The sequence below is a fragment of the Grus americana genome, chromosome 25 (genome assembly GCF_028858705.1).
Source record: "Grus americana isolate bGruAme1 chromosome 25, bGruAme1.mat, whole genome shotgun sequence".
NCBI classification, from domain to species: Eukaryota; Metazoa; Chordata; class Aves; order Gruiformes; family Gruidae; genus Grus; species Grus americana.
The window spans coordinates 1,174,680-1,191,445 of NC_072876.1; the positions used below are offsets into that span (position 1 = coordinate 1,174,680).

A 16,766-nucleotide genomic window follows, 5' to 3' on the forward strand; every position below is an offset into this window, starting at 1 on the left:
GACTTCCACCCTTGAGATAGTTAGAAGTATTGATCAGATCCTCTCTCAGTCTTCTCCAGGCTAACCAGACCCAGCTCTCTCAGCCTTTCGTCATACGAGAGATGCTCCAGTCCCCTCATCATGCTCACAGCCCTCCGCTGGACTCTCTCCAGTAGTTCCCTGTCTGTCTTGAACTGGGGAGCCCAGAACTGGACACAATATTCCAGGTACTCCACGTCTTCTACCTTGTTTCAACTTCATGTAAATAATTTTCTTCACAGATATGGATAAGAAAGGAAATTTCAAGTTCAGAGTGTCCTGGGAATAGCATGGTATTAGAGATTCATTGCCACTGTTAAAAGTCTTTGCCAAATGCTCGTGGAAACTTCAGGAAAACAATTCTGAGAAATGATCTAGTTATCACTCCAGAACACACAAAATCATTTAAAACTTACTTAAAACGCCAAAAGTCTCTCAGATCTTGCAGTTAATTGCTCTTTTAAGAAAATTTACTATCGCATGTTTCAACAGTGCTTCAATCTCCCTTCCCATTTCTACTAAACTAGTCTCCAGATGCCGTAGCTGTGAAAGAAACTTCAAAATACAATACATGCAACTCGGAGACAGACACCTGCCTGGGATTACAGACAGCCCAAGAAAAGAGCTCTGAAATATGAAATTAAATTTAGCAGGCGATAAGTCAGGTAACAATGCTGTTTTACAGCACCGTCAGGAGCAGTTTTGCTCTTGAAAGCGATAAGCCATCGCATCATGAAGAACCAAAGACTGACGAAGCCTTCAGTGCCAAATGGTAACGTTAGTAGGAACAGAACGGGACCTACATTCCTGCAGGCAACTGTGTCTTTAACAAGTTGGAACTGCAGTTTTATTGATTTCACGTGAAAATAAATCAGTTTTGTAAAGCAGAAAATAGGCTACCATGAAATACTTTGGTCAAATAATTTTTCAAAGCGAGGCCCAGATGCACTGTTAATTTAAGGGCAGCGTGTAAATGGTATTGTCCTATTTGTCAAATGCAGAGTTACGCGTCTTTGCAAACCAACTAAAATATTGGGCAACAGTCAAGGATGTGAGCACCTCTGTCATACCAATTCTGGCACAATTAGTAAATCTGCATTTGATCCTAATTCATGCAATATTCATCTCTACAGTATAACCTTAATCTCTGCAGTTCTCTATACAGCACACAAACATCAAGTGCTTCTTCCCCGCAGATCAGCTAACACACTCTAAACCTACTATTAAATCAGCTGAAGTATTTTAACATGGCTTAAAGTAAAATCTATTGAAATGAGCAAATACAGCCAATGCATCCATTCTAAATCCAGGAAATACACGTATTAGTACAGGCTTCAAGAAACCTACTTTTTTGTGCATTCAGGGAATGAAATGATCAGAGGCCACTGAAACCACGTTTACGGAAATGTGAACTGAAACCATGCAAACCCTCAGCACTTCAACTTGAAACACGGTATCTGTGAGTGCGCTATGAAAAATACATTGACATTTTATCGCACAATCACTGCATTGGAATGAGGAGCCCAAAAGAAACATATTAACATGTTAATAATTTTTTTTTTTAACTATTTTCTCATTTGGGGTGTTTACTTGGCCCTTGGTGGTCTACTGCCTTTTTACGTTCATGTAAAGAACCTACGTTTTTTAATTTATATATCTTATTAACGCAAACACGTTCAAAAAAGGCATTTCTGAGCCTCCCTATGATCTCTATTATTATTTTACAGTCATACCTTTATAAGCAAACACTTTACCCTTGACCTAAAAGGGAAATGCTAGTCTGTATAATTACAGAATTTGTAAGATTTTACACACACAGGTATTATCACAGTGAAACGATCAAAACCTTGTCTAGTTTTGAATTCTGCTTCAACAGCACCACGCAGCCAACCACACAACCCCTGGTCCTCACAGTGAACTCATTACTGATCTTTGTCAAACAATGACTGGCTGATAACTTGAATTACAAGTGGTTTATGGTATTTCTTTAAACAGTACTAAGCAAAGTTTTCAATGTGTCAACACTGACTAATTTTTAAAGACTGTTGCCCATAATATTTCAGCTGCTTAACCATTGCTGGGAAGGAGCTCTTACTATTCAGCTAAAAGTCAATGTCTGTGTCAAAAACACGTCCACAGCCTGACAGCAAAAATGGGTCAAAAAAAGATGGAGCATAAAAGGAAAAAAACAAGAGCTGAACATTTTACCTCACTGTCTGGGCTGGGCTGGATAACTTCCCAGGTCTGAGAGTCCACGTCGTAGCAGTGAAGCTCGTTGGGCAGCGTGTTATCTGCAGCACCACCAAACACGTAGAGATGCCGGTCGAACGCCACCATTGTGTGGCCGTACCTTCGTTGTGGAGGAGGAGGGGAGCCTCGAAGTAAGTGCTCGGTAGGAATTCGTGTCCAACTGAGACATTAAAGATGAAACAGTATATTTTTTTTTTACAATTCTTTTCTGCAAAGTAAGTTTTCTAACTCTCAGACTATAAGAATAAAGAAGAGGAGCTCTATTACAGTACTTATTGAGCTGCATGAGAACAGACAGTGACTAATCCTGCAGATTTCTCAGAGATCTACGTCAGCTCTGTGCTGCTAAACTTCTCACTGAAAAGGTGATAAAGGCAACGTGGTTCCACAACCCACATGTATTTATGTAAACCCCAGCAGCTCAAAGACCACAACTTGGGAAGGAATCGATGATCTGTTATGACACATTTAACAGCTAACCCTTCTAAGGAAAGGGCACCGTACCCCATTTAGATAAGGCATCGCTCGTTCATTACGACGGTACCATTTCAGCCAAGGTCTGGAGGCCGTTACCTGTCGTTTCAGTTGGGGTTCCACTGCAGGCAGTGCCCAGACCCCCAGGCTGTCAGAACAGACCGGTGCACCTGTATTCCCACTTTTCGGTATTTTTATCCCATCAGAGGGGCCACATTTTCAGGGCAATGGTTGACACTCTCAGCAAGTCACACCAAATGTCTCAAACTGAATACTCAAGATTTTAAAAAATATTTACGCATCTTACATTTCCCAGTGATTTCACTATGAACTTGTATTTCACAGGACCTCTGTCTGGTTTTAATCAGGTATTCACAGTACAATTTTTAGGAAGGTAATACTTGGCATCCCATTCTGAATATGCTAAGATTCACACTTACCATTTAAAGTGAATCTGCTAAACTTTCTGTTTGTCTGCTGAAAAAGACCAATCTGATGCACATGGCAAACGACAAAGTCTCATTAAAACAGTCCATATTTTATCTTGTCTACCATTCCTCGTCATAAGATGCAGTATTCTTCCCCAATACCCTTAAGCACGTGCATTTCTCAACTCTAGTAGTCAAGGACTATGTGGATTTTGCGTGACTTAACTGTCTACACTTACATCTTTTCCTTGAATTCAAACTGAAAGAGATTATTGGTAATCTTTGCTCCACTCTGGCCAGAGAAAACAAACATCTTGTCTTTGCAAACAGCCACGGGAAAATTACAGCAGGAAGGAGGAATTTCACCACTTTGTTCAATCTGAAAGATAATGAAGTACAAAATAAAAATGTATTATTGTAGTGCACAACTAGGCACGTTGAGTGTGCTGCAGGATCGTGCGATACATCAGCAGACAGACAGACCACATGGCAGCAATGCGTGCAGACAGCCCGGTCCCTATAAATCAGGCTATAGGTAATCAACTAACGCTGTGCTTACATGTCTGCACAGACTCATTTTACCATGGATAAAAAGGATGAGAGGCCACATTTCTAAAGCCCCTGACACTGTAAGGATCAGGGCTCTGATCTCGATAGCCAGCCTGCAAAGCTCCTGGCCCACGGCAGTGGTTGAAGTGGAAATGCAGTCCCCTTCTGCGGGGGGCACAGCACAGCCCCCACGGGCAGTCTAGGTCCGGTTCAGATTCACAAGCAAAAATCACACTATATTATTATATATTATTTAATATATATATCATATCATATATTATATATTATACTATATATAATATATTGCTTGGTTTGCCAAATACATAAACAAAATCAAATTTGAACTGTTTCTTTTCACCTGTGTGACAAATACATTCTGAAGAGAGAGCAGTCCAGTCCAGCACAGGAAGTTTTAAATAATTGTGTATGAAACCAAACAAGAAAATTCTATGTTAGTTGGTATTAAAGCTTCTTACCTCTTCCCAGCACGTTAGCTCTCTATCCTGTAGGCCAATTGTCCACATATCATTTAACCTATGTTACAACACAAAAAAAGCTTGATTTGAAACAGTTTATTTTTGGTAATTTTTAGCTCATAGAACTGAAAGGACAGAGATCCTGTTTTATTAGCATTCCTTCTCCTGCAGAGGAAGAATCTCCTACTTCCGCTAACAGAAAAAAAAAAATTATAATCTTTTTGTCCTACACCTAAGTTTTATACCACCACCTAATCTCACTTTAGTGTCTTTCTGGCTGCAAGGGTACTACAGTTAACAGTTATGCACAGCAACTCTGCCTGGAGCTTACAGATTTGAGCTATTTAATCTTCAGGATTTTTACAGAAATACCCCCTATTACCCTGCTTTCTTCTACCCATCCCTGCTAACCCCCAAGACTGACCACAGTAATTATTTATGTGGCTGAATCCTACCTCAAATACATCAAGGAGGACGAAGCAGGTAACCTGACACATCACTGACAACCACATATCCGACTGTGCCTTTTCTGGTTGCAAGTTACTCACAGACAACTACAGATGCTTCCTTTGTTCAAACCTGCCCGGAGGCTCATGTTCCACAAAAAGACATTTTTTAACATGATTAAACATATTTAACATAAATTAGACAGCTCCTCTCACCCAATCCCTCCTTCCAGCTACCCAAGGTCCCTGGGGAACTCCCTAAGCTGGAACTGAGCAATTCCACAGTCATGCCTCTTTCTCCAATTCCTCCTCCAGAAATAAAGATCCCATCTGTTTTTCCAATTAGCGGCAGTACTCCCGGAGACTGTGAGGAGCCGATAACTTTTCTGCAGATTCCCCTCAGAAGGAGGCAGCCCCGCATGCTGAGGCAGCTCCCAGTCTGTGAGAAGCTCTATATGCTCTCACGATGCACATACTGTGCATCAACATAAAATACTTCTCGAGTTCATCAAGACAGAGAAAAACGATGTGTTCAGAATTGATTCTTCCCTGACAGAGTAACAGCAAACGTGGAGAGCTGCCATCTGGGACAAGGCACCAGACTCTCCCTAACTTCTCAGTACCACTCATTTCCAGCCTTTCCCCAGCCAAAATCTCATCTTCCTTCAACCTAAATAATCTTGGTATTTCGGTGCAGTATCCCACCAAGAGTTTCACGTGTTTTCAGAGAAAAGGCTGACGTGTTGTTCTTAGTTCTGTCATATGACTTCAGAGAAAATCCTTGCTTCGTTCCATAAGCCTTCAGCGACATCAGAAGGCCTGTGGCGAGTATCTTTAGAGAAATGCTCGTTTGTCAAATTTCAAAGATCATTTAGCATCTTTACAGCCAAGAAGGCTGTAAATTATACATCCATAGCCATTCTGAGATTTTTAGGTTTTAAACACATACTTATTTGAACACGAACTGGTGAACTGCAAAACCGTAATGCTCAACAACAGGCTGGGTTTTGCGAAGCTCCGGTTATGTGTTTAAATCGCTTAGTATACGAAAATGTCTCTACAGAGGTGAAAAGCGAGGGACTGGGATTTTACAAAAGCACCCAAGGACAGAGCGATCTCACCACGTACCGTGCATTGCCATCATATCCTGCAAAGATCCACAGCTTATCACTATACACTGTTGCACCATGAGCTGACCTCGCAACTGGCAACCTGCAATGGAGAAAATTAAGAAAAAAAAATCTGCCATCACCTCCAGAGGTGCTGTAAGAAGGATCCGCGCAACAGCTAAAATGCACGTGTAAGAAAAACAAAGTCCCCGACACAAAACAGCTTCAAGCCAAGATGCTGCTTCTGTCGTACATCCTCAAAACACAAAGCAGGCCTCCGAAGGGTACGTGTTAGAATTTTACACTCTGCTTCCTTCACTACAGAAAAATTGCCTTAACACATACAGAAAAAAAGAGAAAGAAAATAAAATCCTAATTAGTTCCTTGCCAGGCCTCAAATGCTCTTTGTTTTATGGGAAGCAGCTAAATAGTGGGACATTTAACAGGACTGTCTTTATGGTAACGTAGCAATCCACTCACGCTAGAGAAATCCCATGCATGCTGTCGTGCACTAAGAAGGTGGAACACGCAAAAGAGACCCGGGACAGAGCTCACAAAGCTTGTTTGGGATTGTTCAGCAGGGGCATTCCTGAGATGCAGTGCCCACAACAAAAGATAAATCCTGTGATTTCTGCTCCCTAATTTTTGTCATTTTTACTAAATCGGCCAAGAAGGGCTGAACAAAACAGTGATGCCACAAGGCCAGTCGATGTAATGTTAGCTTGTCTGAGGTCACTTGTAACTGCAGGGAAAGACAAGGACATTTGAGTTCGTAAAATATGAATAAGAATTACTCTCTGAAATGGCCGAAGTTGCTAGAATAACCAGAAAGAGAAATTACTGATGTGGTCCATGTTCTTAAACATAACATATGCTCATCAGAGGTGAGCAACAGTAACTGAAGAACGGATTGTGCGTTCCTCATCCCTTTCTACAAATCACAGTAATAAAAGTTCCCTTCCCTCCCCCCACTAAAATCAGCATTTCGGAAACTTCAAATGTGTAATGAAAGTCACAGTATGTCCCACACGCGGGTGTGGTAAACATTAAGTAGTCGGGTCAAAATCAGTGTCCTGGATAACATCCTGAAACGTGCACAAAGTCAACTTTAAGAAGTAATGCATTACTGGTTTTGATTTTGCCTTGGAAAGCTGAATCTCAGGAACCTGTGTTCGACAGATCTAAACATGTATTATCATCAACTCATTCATCGGTTTCTGAATTTATTTGCGTGTAAAGACATCACTTTAAGGTGCTTCAAGCAAGTGTGCGCGTTTTGGAGCACTCCAAGAAAGTAAAACTTTAATCAAAAAAGAATGTGTAGATTTAACTACAAATAAGCTTCAAGTTGGTTTCTGATAAAACTAAATTGAAACTCTGCAGGATCGATGAATTTCATGCTATCCTTGAAAAGGAAATTCAGAAGAAAAAGTTTCCTTTGCTCTCATCCCTTCTGTCACAGAAATGAAACACCAAGAATGGATTTGGGTCAAATTTCCTATACAGTATACTCTGGAACGGAGGCCTTGCAAAAAAACTCCTTCAGAAGAAAAGATAGTTTTCAGAAAACTTTAATCAAGAAAATAGAGCAGAAATTATCCTGCAGTCTTAATATTAGTAACTAATTCTAACTGTGAATGAAGTTAATAAATGAGCTTAATTTACTCTGCATCATTTCCGACTCTCTTACAAGCAGCTCTTTATCCTTGTTCAAATCTACTGCTTTGTTTTGGAGTTTTTCTAAGGTGAAAGACACAGCATCCTTTTCCAAACTTTGCAACTTCTGCAGAAGATGATCTTTTTCATTTGATAATTGATTTACATCATTTTGCAGCCTCAAGCTCCAAGTCTCAAGTGTTCTCACTTCACCCTCTAAGCTTCTAATGAATTCAGCAGAATCCACCTTAGTTGACCCTAGCTCTTTTAATTTATCTTGTAGTTCTGATACTTCTGATCCAATTCTTTCTTATTTTCAGACAAAATATGGTTTCTCTCAGCTGTGACTGAAAAAAAGTGCTCTTGAAAGGCAGAAATAGCTTTCAGGTTAACTTCCCTCTCCCTTTCCAGTTGCTGACATTTTGTCTGAAGCATTTCAATATCATTCTCTGTGAAGTTATTTTAAATGTTTTCTGAGTTACGCTAAGTCCCCTTGAAGAATGGGGCAATGCTGCCGGCTCCTTACCTTCCTTCAGTCTTCCACTCTGTCCACTGTCCAGTTGCAAACTTATATTCAAAGAGATCATTCTTATTCTTCAGGTTGGAATTGGAATAAATGTCTCCAGTATAGCCGCCTGGGCAACAACAATTCCATGAGACTCAGACGCAAGAGAGCACACACACTTCTAGTCGTTATATAGAAGAAAACTCAAGTTTAGACCGCACAAAGAGAAGGTATTTGACTAATGGCATGCTATGGGTGGGAGAAATCCTATACCAATGAGTTTCAAGTCAGCTTAAACAAAACAGCAAAAGTATTTCCAAGCTAAAGTTGAAATCAGAGTCAGCCATGAAAAATACTGGATTTGCTACTGAATAAGATCTTTTGATGCTTCCGAAAAACATCTCATTCTTTTTTTCAAAACAATACCAGCACATTTATCGTTCCAAGCACGCACAACCGGCATCTGCCGCTGTCTTACCAAACACAAACATGCTGCTCCCATAGACCACAGCTGAGTGGTGATAGCGCGGTGCTGGCGGGGTCCCCGTGGTAAAAGCCCTGCACAACATTTAGAACAGCAGCAGTCAAACACCCTTGTCATGCTTTGGGCGCTCAAAACTATTGTGCAGATTCAAAATAGAAACAACTGGTAAAAGTTATTCTACTGCTCCTGAGTGTTTTCACTAGTTTTGGTTTCTTAATTATACTAAGATTTTATGACAGACCTAGCCCTGTAAGCATAAACGGTTACAAACGTGATGCTGCTGAAATCCGTCTGGCAGAGAGAGCAAGCAAGGCATGGGTAAGACAACACAGACAGCATAGTCCAGAGCACAGGGGCAAAACAAAGACATCTATGAGCCTCCCGGCACCTTTCCTGCCCTGAGGGGCTGCAGCAGGCCGATCCCTCCGTCTGCGCATCCTTTCGGCCCTCTCAGAGGGCGTACCAACAGTGGCAACCCACGGCTGCGCTGCCCAGCATCCCTCGCAGGCAGGAGCTGCGCGGGGGCACCCAATGACCCCCTGACGGGCTCAGCCACACGGCCGGCTGGCAGAGGTCAGCTGCACAGCACCTGGGGGGGGGGGCGATGCTTCCCCCTGGTAGAGCCCCCAGCTGGGATCGAGGAGCCGCGGAAAGCCGAGGCATCTCCCACCCCGCGGGAGGGGAGGGCCCGGGCCCGGAGCAGAGCGCGGCCCACCTGCACCACGAGCAGTCCTTCACGTCGAAGCGCAGCAGGTCGTTCAGCATCGTCTTCCTGCGGGGAGGAACGAGAGAGGCGGCTGAGCCGGGCCGCGGAGCCGGCCAGGGGCTGCCCTCGGGCCCGACTCCCCTCGCCCCGCTTCCCACGGCCTTACCCGTTGTCCCCGCCAAAGACGTAGATGGCGTCCCGGTAGGCCACCACGGTGTGCTTGCTGCGCCTGCGGGCGGCAGAGAGCGGCGGTCAGGAGCCGCGGGGACGCGTCCCCCCCTCCCCGCCCGCCGCCCCCCGCTCACCGGGCCCCCACGAACTCGTCGCAGGGCGGGAGGCGGCGCCACCGGTGCACCGTCTCGAAGGGCCCGAAGTTGAGGGTGAGGTACTCGACGCTGTCCGAGCAGCTGTGGTCGAAGTCCACGCTCGGCGCCACCTTCGAGCGCCCCGCGCCGCCCGCCGGGGCTCCGACCGCCGCCATGGCCCGCGCCAGCCTCGCCGGCACCCGGCGACCGCGGGGCCGCCCGCCGGACTACGGCTGCGGGCCTGGCTGCGGCTCCGCGCCGGACTACGGCTCCCGGCCTGCCCCGCGACCAGCGCGCCCGGCGTGCCGGCCCCCCCCGGACTACAACCCCCAGCATGCACCGCTCCGCAGGGCCCGCGTCCGAGCCCCGGACTCCCGCGTTCGAGGCCCGTGCCCGGCGGGGACGGAGGAGGCGCCGGGGCTGCCCCTGAAGGACGCAGAAGCCAGGCAGGTTTGTGCGTTAGAAGAGTTTATTTGTTAATACAAAAAACCAAACCAAGAACAGTACTCATGAATACGCATAAAGTCTCGTTCCAGAGTCATAGCTGAGCTATTAACTAGTTAGATTAGTCTGTGGCTATCAGTTCATGCTATTCTAGCAACGTAACACCCAGTGTGCAAAACACGAGCGGTTGCCCCCCACGGAGGAGTGTGAGCAGGACGCGTGCCACGCACTGACGTTGGCAGTGGCACGTGCCCAGGGCAGTGCAGTAGCCTGCATCCCACCCTTTGGTTTTAATTTACATGGAGCCTGTGTTTCCTGTGTTGCCTTAGACACCTTTATGACTATCAGTTTAGTTTCTTCTCAACAGGAGACAAGAAGAGCGGTACTCTGCAGCTCACACCCAGACCTTAAGCACATCTCCGTACAGTCCAGCGTTTTTCATCCTGCGCAATCCCTTGTTACCGGTCAGATTTGTTTCAGCAAAGCTGACACCCCTCCAGCAAACACAGTTCTTGTTTAAAGGTACATCATGGAGCATTCAGAATTTTGTTAGGAAGGACAGCAGGAAAGCAGAAGGGCGAAGGAGTTACCATCAGTGCAAGCATCAGTAGGACCACGCAGAGGTCCTTCAACTGTCGCCCTTTGTGCAGTCGCTCTCACCCCCTATTTGGCCTCTTTCTAGGGGAAGCTCGAGTCACAGTATTTCTGCCAAAAAACATCTTGCACACCACAAGTTCGCTTGCAATAGAACGTGCTGCACAACTACACTGTTCCTGTGCCCACCAGTCACAGGTGGAGATGGGACCATCTCCAGGGCTGGTCCCCAGCTCCTGTGCAGTGGCACAGTGCCCGGCCAGCTCAGGCTGTGCGTGAGCTGATGCTGCAGGAGGGTTCTGTCCCTAAAAGCCACTTATCCCCCAATCTTTTCCCTTCTCACCAGCTACAGTCCTGGAAAACCCATCGATACCTGCAAATCAAAGCAGTTTCTAACCAACACACTGAAGAGCTCCAACATGAACTCTACAAGACCCCGGCCCATCTACTTTTTGGACCTTGCAATCACAAAGAAATCCTTGCATTTCTCAGTTCAGATGAGGAACGGCATCGGAAGTACTAGGCTGGTCTCATTTTTCATGGCCTTGTTTAAACCCGCCATCCGACTTAACTAAAGCAAGCACCACCAAGGCACCCAGCAGCCACCTCCCACCGGCAAGCCTGCGACCCCCAGCAGCCCCTCTCCACCAGCCCTGCCTAACCAGACCTGAACGTGCTCCATTTACAGCTGACACCCTAAACCACACCTAGATGCTTCCAGATGTTTGGTATTCACTTACCTCCAAGAACAGATGACTGGTTTTGAGCCTTGCTGCCAAGACATGGGGCAAAAAAAGACGGTCCTACCTCTTCTCAGGGCTGAGGACACGCAGGTGATCCTTCCTGTACAGCTAGCAGGACACACCACTGCAGCCAGCTGCTCCTAGCTGGGTTTTCTCAAGAGACTGCACTGTTTAGTTTAACTTGGCCCTTTTCAGTGAAAGCTGAGAGAGACAAATGCCTCAAAACAAAATTCCTAATAGACTTGAAAAAAAAATATAAAAAGAATGTCTAGGTAGAAGACAGAGCTGCAGAGCTCCCGCTGAAGGGAAGGCCATGGCACCAAGTTTAATTATATATTCTTAGACACCAGAGGATCCACGGGGAAGAGAGATACCGTGACACAGCTGCATGGAAACCTGTGATCAGAGCTTATGCCTTATTACACACACACAAAAATCAGGCTTCAAATTCTGCTTCTCATAGAGCTATTCATACAAAGCCATCCAGAACTTGAGGATCAGTCTGCAGCAAACGGTGGGGATTCCCCCCTAGTTCTGCCCAGGCACAATGGGAGAGCTTGGGGTGGGAGGGGAGAGCAAGGTCTGCTTTGGGGTTCAGGGTTATTTTACCGTTTTCCCCACACATGCTAAACAAATTGTGCCATCTTTGTTAAAAAGTTTATTATCCCCTCCTGGTAAAAAAGTGAAAAGCTATACTCTGTTAGACCAGTAAGATACAGAATTACTCCAGCTCTTTGGAGGTTTTTAGATACAACTTCAAAGCATATGATTCCACAAAGGAACAGCAAGTACCTTTCTTAAGAAAGGAAACTCTATAATGGGTCAGCCTTTTCTTTTAAGCAGAAGAAGATGTATCCATTACAGGACTCCCTTTCTGTCCAGATGACTCCTGTGAAATACCCTAACATCCTCCGGGCAGCACATACAGAAAGTTTCTTAAGGACAAATACGTCTTAAAAAAGTGACTTCAGGAAACAAATGCAAGTTCCTTTTAAATCTGTTTTATAAGAAGGATACCAATGTACATTTTAGTAGTTTTATTTTCATTTTCCCCAAGGGGGAACCAAAGGCAGAGAGGTGTTGTGAGATACATCACGCTGTTCTCATGGGTAAATCAATTTGCAAATGTTATTTTACCACTCTATAAAAATACACACAGGAGTGTGAAGGAAGCAAAGTAGTTCAGAGTGGCTGTCATGGAGCAAATATGTTAAATACAATCAGGTTGGTTTTTTTTCCCCCTAAGAATTGTGGCTCCTTGTGTTCCATAAAACCAAAGTCTTTAGTAGCCACATGCCACAGGAACAGAAATTTAAGTGGTAGCTTCCTTTGAGCATGTGCACACAAAAGCGTTAGTAAAGAACTGCTCCCATGGGACTAGACAGTAGATGTGAGTGTCAAAGCCCCATCCACAATAGGAAAAGAGATACGCACTCAGTTTTATTGTCTCAGCTTCCCATCCAGACTCCTGTAAACAGGTTCCATACCATTCAGGCATCTCTGATAAAAGAGTCTATAGTTCTATAAAAAGAAGTCACACTGTAAGATCAAGATATTTACCCTGTATGTGTTATACAAGCGCGAAGAGGAACAACCTTCCAATTTCACAAGATACATCCAAGCAATCTGTAAGTGACCCAATTCCTTTCTCTGTCCAACTGTGCTGTGGGAAACTCAGTTAAGTGCCTCTTCACAGGTAGAGACAGTTTGCTTTTAAAAATATTAAGGACACATTTTTTTTTTTTTTTTTTTTTTAAAGAACTTCCTGGAAAGTTACTGTGGAAAATGAAAGTGCTCCCGTGGTGAGACCAAATGTGCAAAGCTCTACAGACTTCTGTCCTTGCTGCTTTCTTAGTATTCCTTCCCTTAGCAGATTCGTGTTAAGATGAGGCTCAATACATCGCAACGAGGCCGTCATCCACCTGTAACAAGCAGGTAGACACTGGAAAATGTTTTATGTTTAATCATAAAACGTGGAATAAGCCAAAAAAAATAATACATTGTTCAGATATGATCGGGATGGTCTCTCGAGTGGGTTTATATACCAATGGCCTGTAACACTCGCTTTTCATTCTCATTGAGATGGTCTGAAAACATTGCATAGCAGGGCTGCTGTGCAAACTGACAGAGGAAGTCAGTGAGATAGGCCTGAAAGGAAGAGAGAAAGACCCAGTTAGCATCACGTCACTTTGGAAATTCTGTTCCTCTCACGTTATCAAAAGATAAACCTCAACGTGCACCAAGTCAGACAAAGGGATGGCAGGAAACAGAAAAGCGATGCCGAAGGAAGGGCTGCAGCAGAGGGGAAGGGCTGCTCAATGGCTGCCAGATGGTGGTAAAGAGCAGGAGCAAAGTATCACACAGGGACTGACTGGGTGGGAACATCTACCAGTGGAGTATGAAATTCTGTCATGTTCAGTCTCCAATCTACTTTTGACTTCAGCAAATAGCTGTGAAGCTCATGGGTAGAAACATCTCATCTCCCTCTGTTCAAAAAGTTCTGTACATTCACATTTCCAAGTTACAGATATTGATCCAATAAGGAAAAATAGCTCCAGGCATTCATGGGATATCAGCACTTCCCAAAGTAATTTCAATGAACTGAGCACCTTTGGGACAGCAATCGATAACTGGTGTTTCCAGTGGTTTACAGTTTTGTTGAAGTACAACATAAAAAAAAAAATTAAGTGTATAAGGAATGATAGGAATCTGATTAAAAAAACCTCATTCTAGAGCATCACCTGGAGATCTATTTGGTAAAGAGGGTCCTTTAATGCATCTGGATCATCCTCTTCATCATCTTCATAGTAATCCTCATCTGTCAGAGGCAAATCAGCAGGTTTTAACATCAAACAAAGCAAAATATCTCAGGAAGTATTCTATTAGAGTATTGTTGAAATCCAAGGATCCAAAAAGAAATAGTTTCAGTACTGCTGGGTAAAAAAAAAAAAGTATCCAGAATATTGGCTCCTTAAGTTCACATGATTAGAAAAAACTAAACCCCAGAACAAGATGGGACATAGTGGGAGTCTCGAGGAACTCGCAGGTGAGATGAGCATACACGGGATACTAGACGAGCAGGTTTGTTAGTTACGTGCACTATTATCTTATGCCTTAATCTTATGTCAAGGTGACACATTTCCAATTCTGTGCTAATGTAAGTAGTCCCCTTATTGTATTTGTCTGTAAGGTTCTCCCTTCTAAGACTATCCGCAAACTGGAGAGCAAAGGAGATGATACACCCGCTTCATCTTCTTTATGCGAGAGATATTATTTCTCAAGGTCACACCACAAACAAGCTCATCCGCTTCCACAACACTGTCATTCCAAGGTTATGTCTACATCTTTGAGCATCAATTTTCTCTTTAGCAGAAATACCTGCACAAACCTCACAGCAACATGAAGCCTACGCAGCATTTGAACTCTCAGGTGAAAACTGCAGTTATTTAATCAATGTGTTATTCAAAGACCTGTCCCTCTCTTACAGAAAAAGGTCCTTATTCAAAATCCCAGTGTAGTATTTCCTTCCCCTTGCCTGCAGGAAAGAAAACTTTGACTAGGATGTCACCTACTCTATTTTCTCTTCGAAGCTGTTGCTTACCATACTTGTTTGTGGAAAGAATATCTGATAAGAACTGTCCTGCTAAGCCTTCATCTTCATCGTCGTCCTCTTCCTGATCCTCCCACATGTCATTTGAATCATCTGTTTAGAAAACAAAAATTTCTAGAAATAAACAAAATCTGAGAGGTCCAGTATGTCGATTCCTCTACAAGACAGTGTATAGTTTTTAGGCAAACATCCCTGCTCAGGCAGGTGGATGAAGAGAAACACCCACATCCTTTACCATCCTTTGGAATGAGTAACTCAAGAACTGGAGCTAAGCAAAAATCAGAGCAAGAACGGATGCTTGAAGTAGGGAGGAAGACAGACGAACCTGATGCACTAGGAAAGGATAATTTTACTGGCATATGGTCAGATCCCATCTTCCAAACTGGCCCAAAATAATTTTCAGGTATAAGAATACACAACACTGATCTTATCCTTTGGATCACTATTTAAGCCTTTGTAATTACAGGTATACTATTTACTATTGTGAGTTTCTTATTAGTGTAAATACTTCTGAAGAGATTACAAAGTAGATTTAAGCCATGCAAAGAGGAAAAGCAAACCCAGTATTTCACCTTGGCTCCAATCTGCAGTTGTCTGTCTAGATGCATTTGCTTCCATTGCATTAGAGAGTTCATTTATTATTAATTTTAAGATTTTTACTAACAAAGGAATGTTTGTCCAGCGTTCAGGATCTGTAAGAGAAGAAAAATATATATTCATACTGCTTTTAACAAAAAGCTGTTAAAAATAGGCACTTTTTTGTGCCGATTGGTTTTTTTTTTTTTTAATTTTACCATACATTTAAAGTGCTCACAGACGAGCAAAAACATCCAGGCTGGGAGGAAAAAGGGACCGACAAAAAACCTCAAATGTTCCTTCCATATACCTTCACAGCTAGATTTCCAAAGATCTTAACTGCAATATCAAATCTTGCCTATTTTGAATGAAGAGAAGGCAGAGTTAAAATCTTCACAGCTGAAGGAATTTGTGAGTCTACTCAATGAAATCCTGGTTTACAGAGGACTTCATTCTTTTCTAATGTCATTGTTGCACATCTAGCAGTGCTTTCAAGTGAGCAGTGCAGCACTCCCACATGTGGCTCTACCCCGAGACACTGCAAGCTCCGACTTTTCCTCGCCAGGGCTCTTGCAAGGCTGAATTATTCCATAGGGATAGCTAGACAGTGTTTTTGTCCTTAATTGCAAAAGTAACAATCCTATCAAATAAAGAAACTGGGAACACTAGTTTTAACTCTTTAGGTGCTCAAATGCTAGCAATTATGTTGTTCTGTCTGAGCAGACAATATCTGAGTTAGTTTGGCTTGTGCTGTTTGGTGGGGGTTTTTAAGCAAAGAATGAAAAGGTAGCGGGTGTTTTGTGACTGCTACTTACCTCTTACACTCCTAGTGCTTTCCGCTATTTATTTCCTTTACTAAGTGTTACTGCATCCCCCCAAATCCCCCAATCCTACAACAGCTGAAGGCTTGAGGAGAACCAACTGCCTCGATGGGCTTCCAGTGTGCACCTGTACAGCTGTTACGTCCTATCCTGCAACTGGTTGTGCACAAGCTTTAGCACAGCAAGTTGCAGAACCAAGGTTTTGGATGACCACTGAGGACAGCGGCTCCTTGGTGTCTCCCCCTCTAGGGCTCAGCCCAGTGCTCTCTCCAATTTAATATATGAATCTCTATACAGTAACCTCCAATCAAAGATTTGCGGTTCAGCCAGTTAAAATAAGACAAGTCTTATGCAGAAGACCGGCCAAGCTTTCCTTAAAACTGATCTCTAACTTACTGAAATCATTGCTGATATTTGCAAAAGTCTCATAAAAAAAAAAAAAAGACTACATGCACTAAACACACTTTCCTCCCAGAGAAGCTACTAGGCATCATGAAATTATCAATTCTATCTCATTATATGGAACAGGATGATGCAAAATAACACTGAGTAACTCCCTACACCATAATCAT

General features: G+C 43.6%; 2 protein-coding genes across 3 annotated transcripts in view; both read right to left on the bottom strand.

The window, feature by feature from the left end:
• Window positions 1–9,689, bottom strand: part of LZTR1 (leucine zipper like post translational regulator 1) — a 38,946-nt gene extending 29,257 nt beyond the window's left edge. For both annotated transcript variants that reach the window (XM_054803687.1, XM_054803688.1), the window contains exons 1-9: window positions 9,407–9,689; window positions 9,268–9,330; window positions 9,111–9,167; window positions 8,390–8,469; window positions 7,933–8,041; window positions 5,770–5,853; window positions 4,196–4,253; window positions 3,410–3,549; window positions 2,227–2,428 (exon numbers count right to left, since the gene is read on the bottom strand). In XM_054803687.1, coding sequence (XP_054659662.1) covers window positions 2,227–2,428; window positions 3,410–3,549; window positions 4,196–4,253; window positions 5,770–5,853; window positions 7,933–8,041; window positions 8,390–8,469; window positions 9,111–9,167; window positions 9,268–9,330; window positions 9,407–9,582 — 969 coding nt within the window. In that variant the 5' untranslated portion in view covers window positions 9,583–9,689. The remainder of the gene's footprint in view (window positions 1–2,226; window positions 2,429–3,409; window positions 3,550–4,195; window positions 4,254–5,769; window positions 5,854–7,932; window positions 8,042–8,389; window positions 8,470–9,110; window positions 9,168–9,267; window positions 9,331–9,406) is intronic.
• Window positions 9,690–9,859: 170 nt separating this feature from the next.
• IPO9 (importin 9) overlaps window positions 9,860–16,766 on the bottom strand; it is a 43,227-nt gene continuing 36,320 nt past the window's right edge. The window contains exons 21-24 of the mRNA XM_054803895.1: window positions 15,370–15,489; window positions 14,789–14,890; window positions 13,929–14,005; window positions 9,860–13,335 (exon numbers count right to left, since the gene is read on the bottom strand). Coding sequence (XP_054659870.1) covers window positions 13,225–13,335; window positions 13,929–14,005; window positions 14,789–14,890; window positions 15,370–15,489 — 410 coding nt within the window. The 3' untranslated portion in view covers window positions 9,860–13,224. The remainder of the gene's footprint in view (window positions 13,336–13,928; window positions 14,006–14,788; window positions 14,891–15,369; window positions 15,490–16,766) is intronic.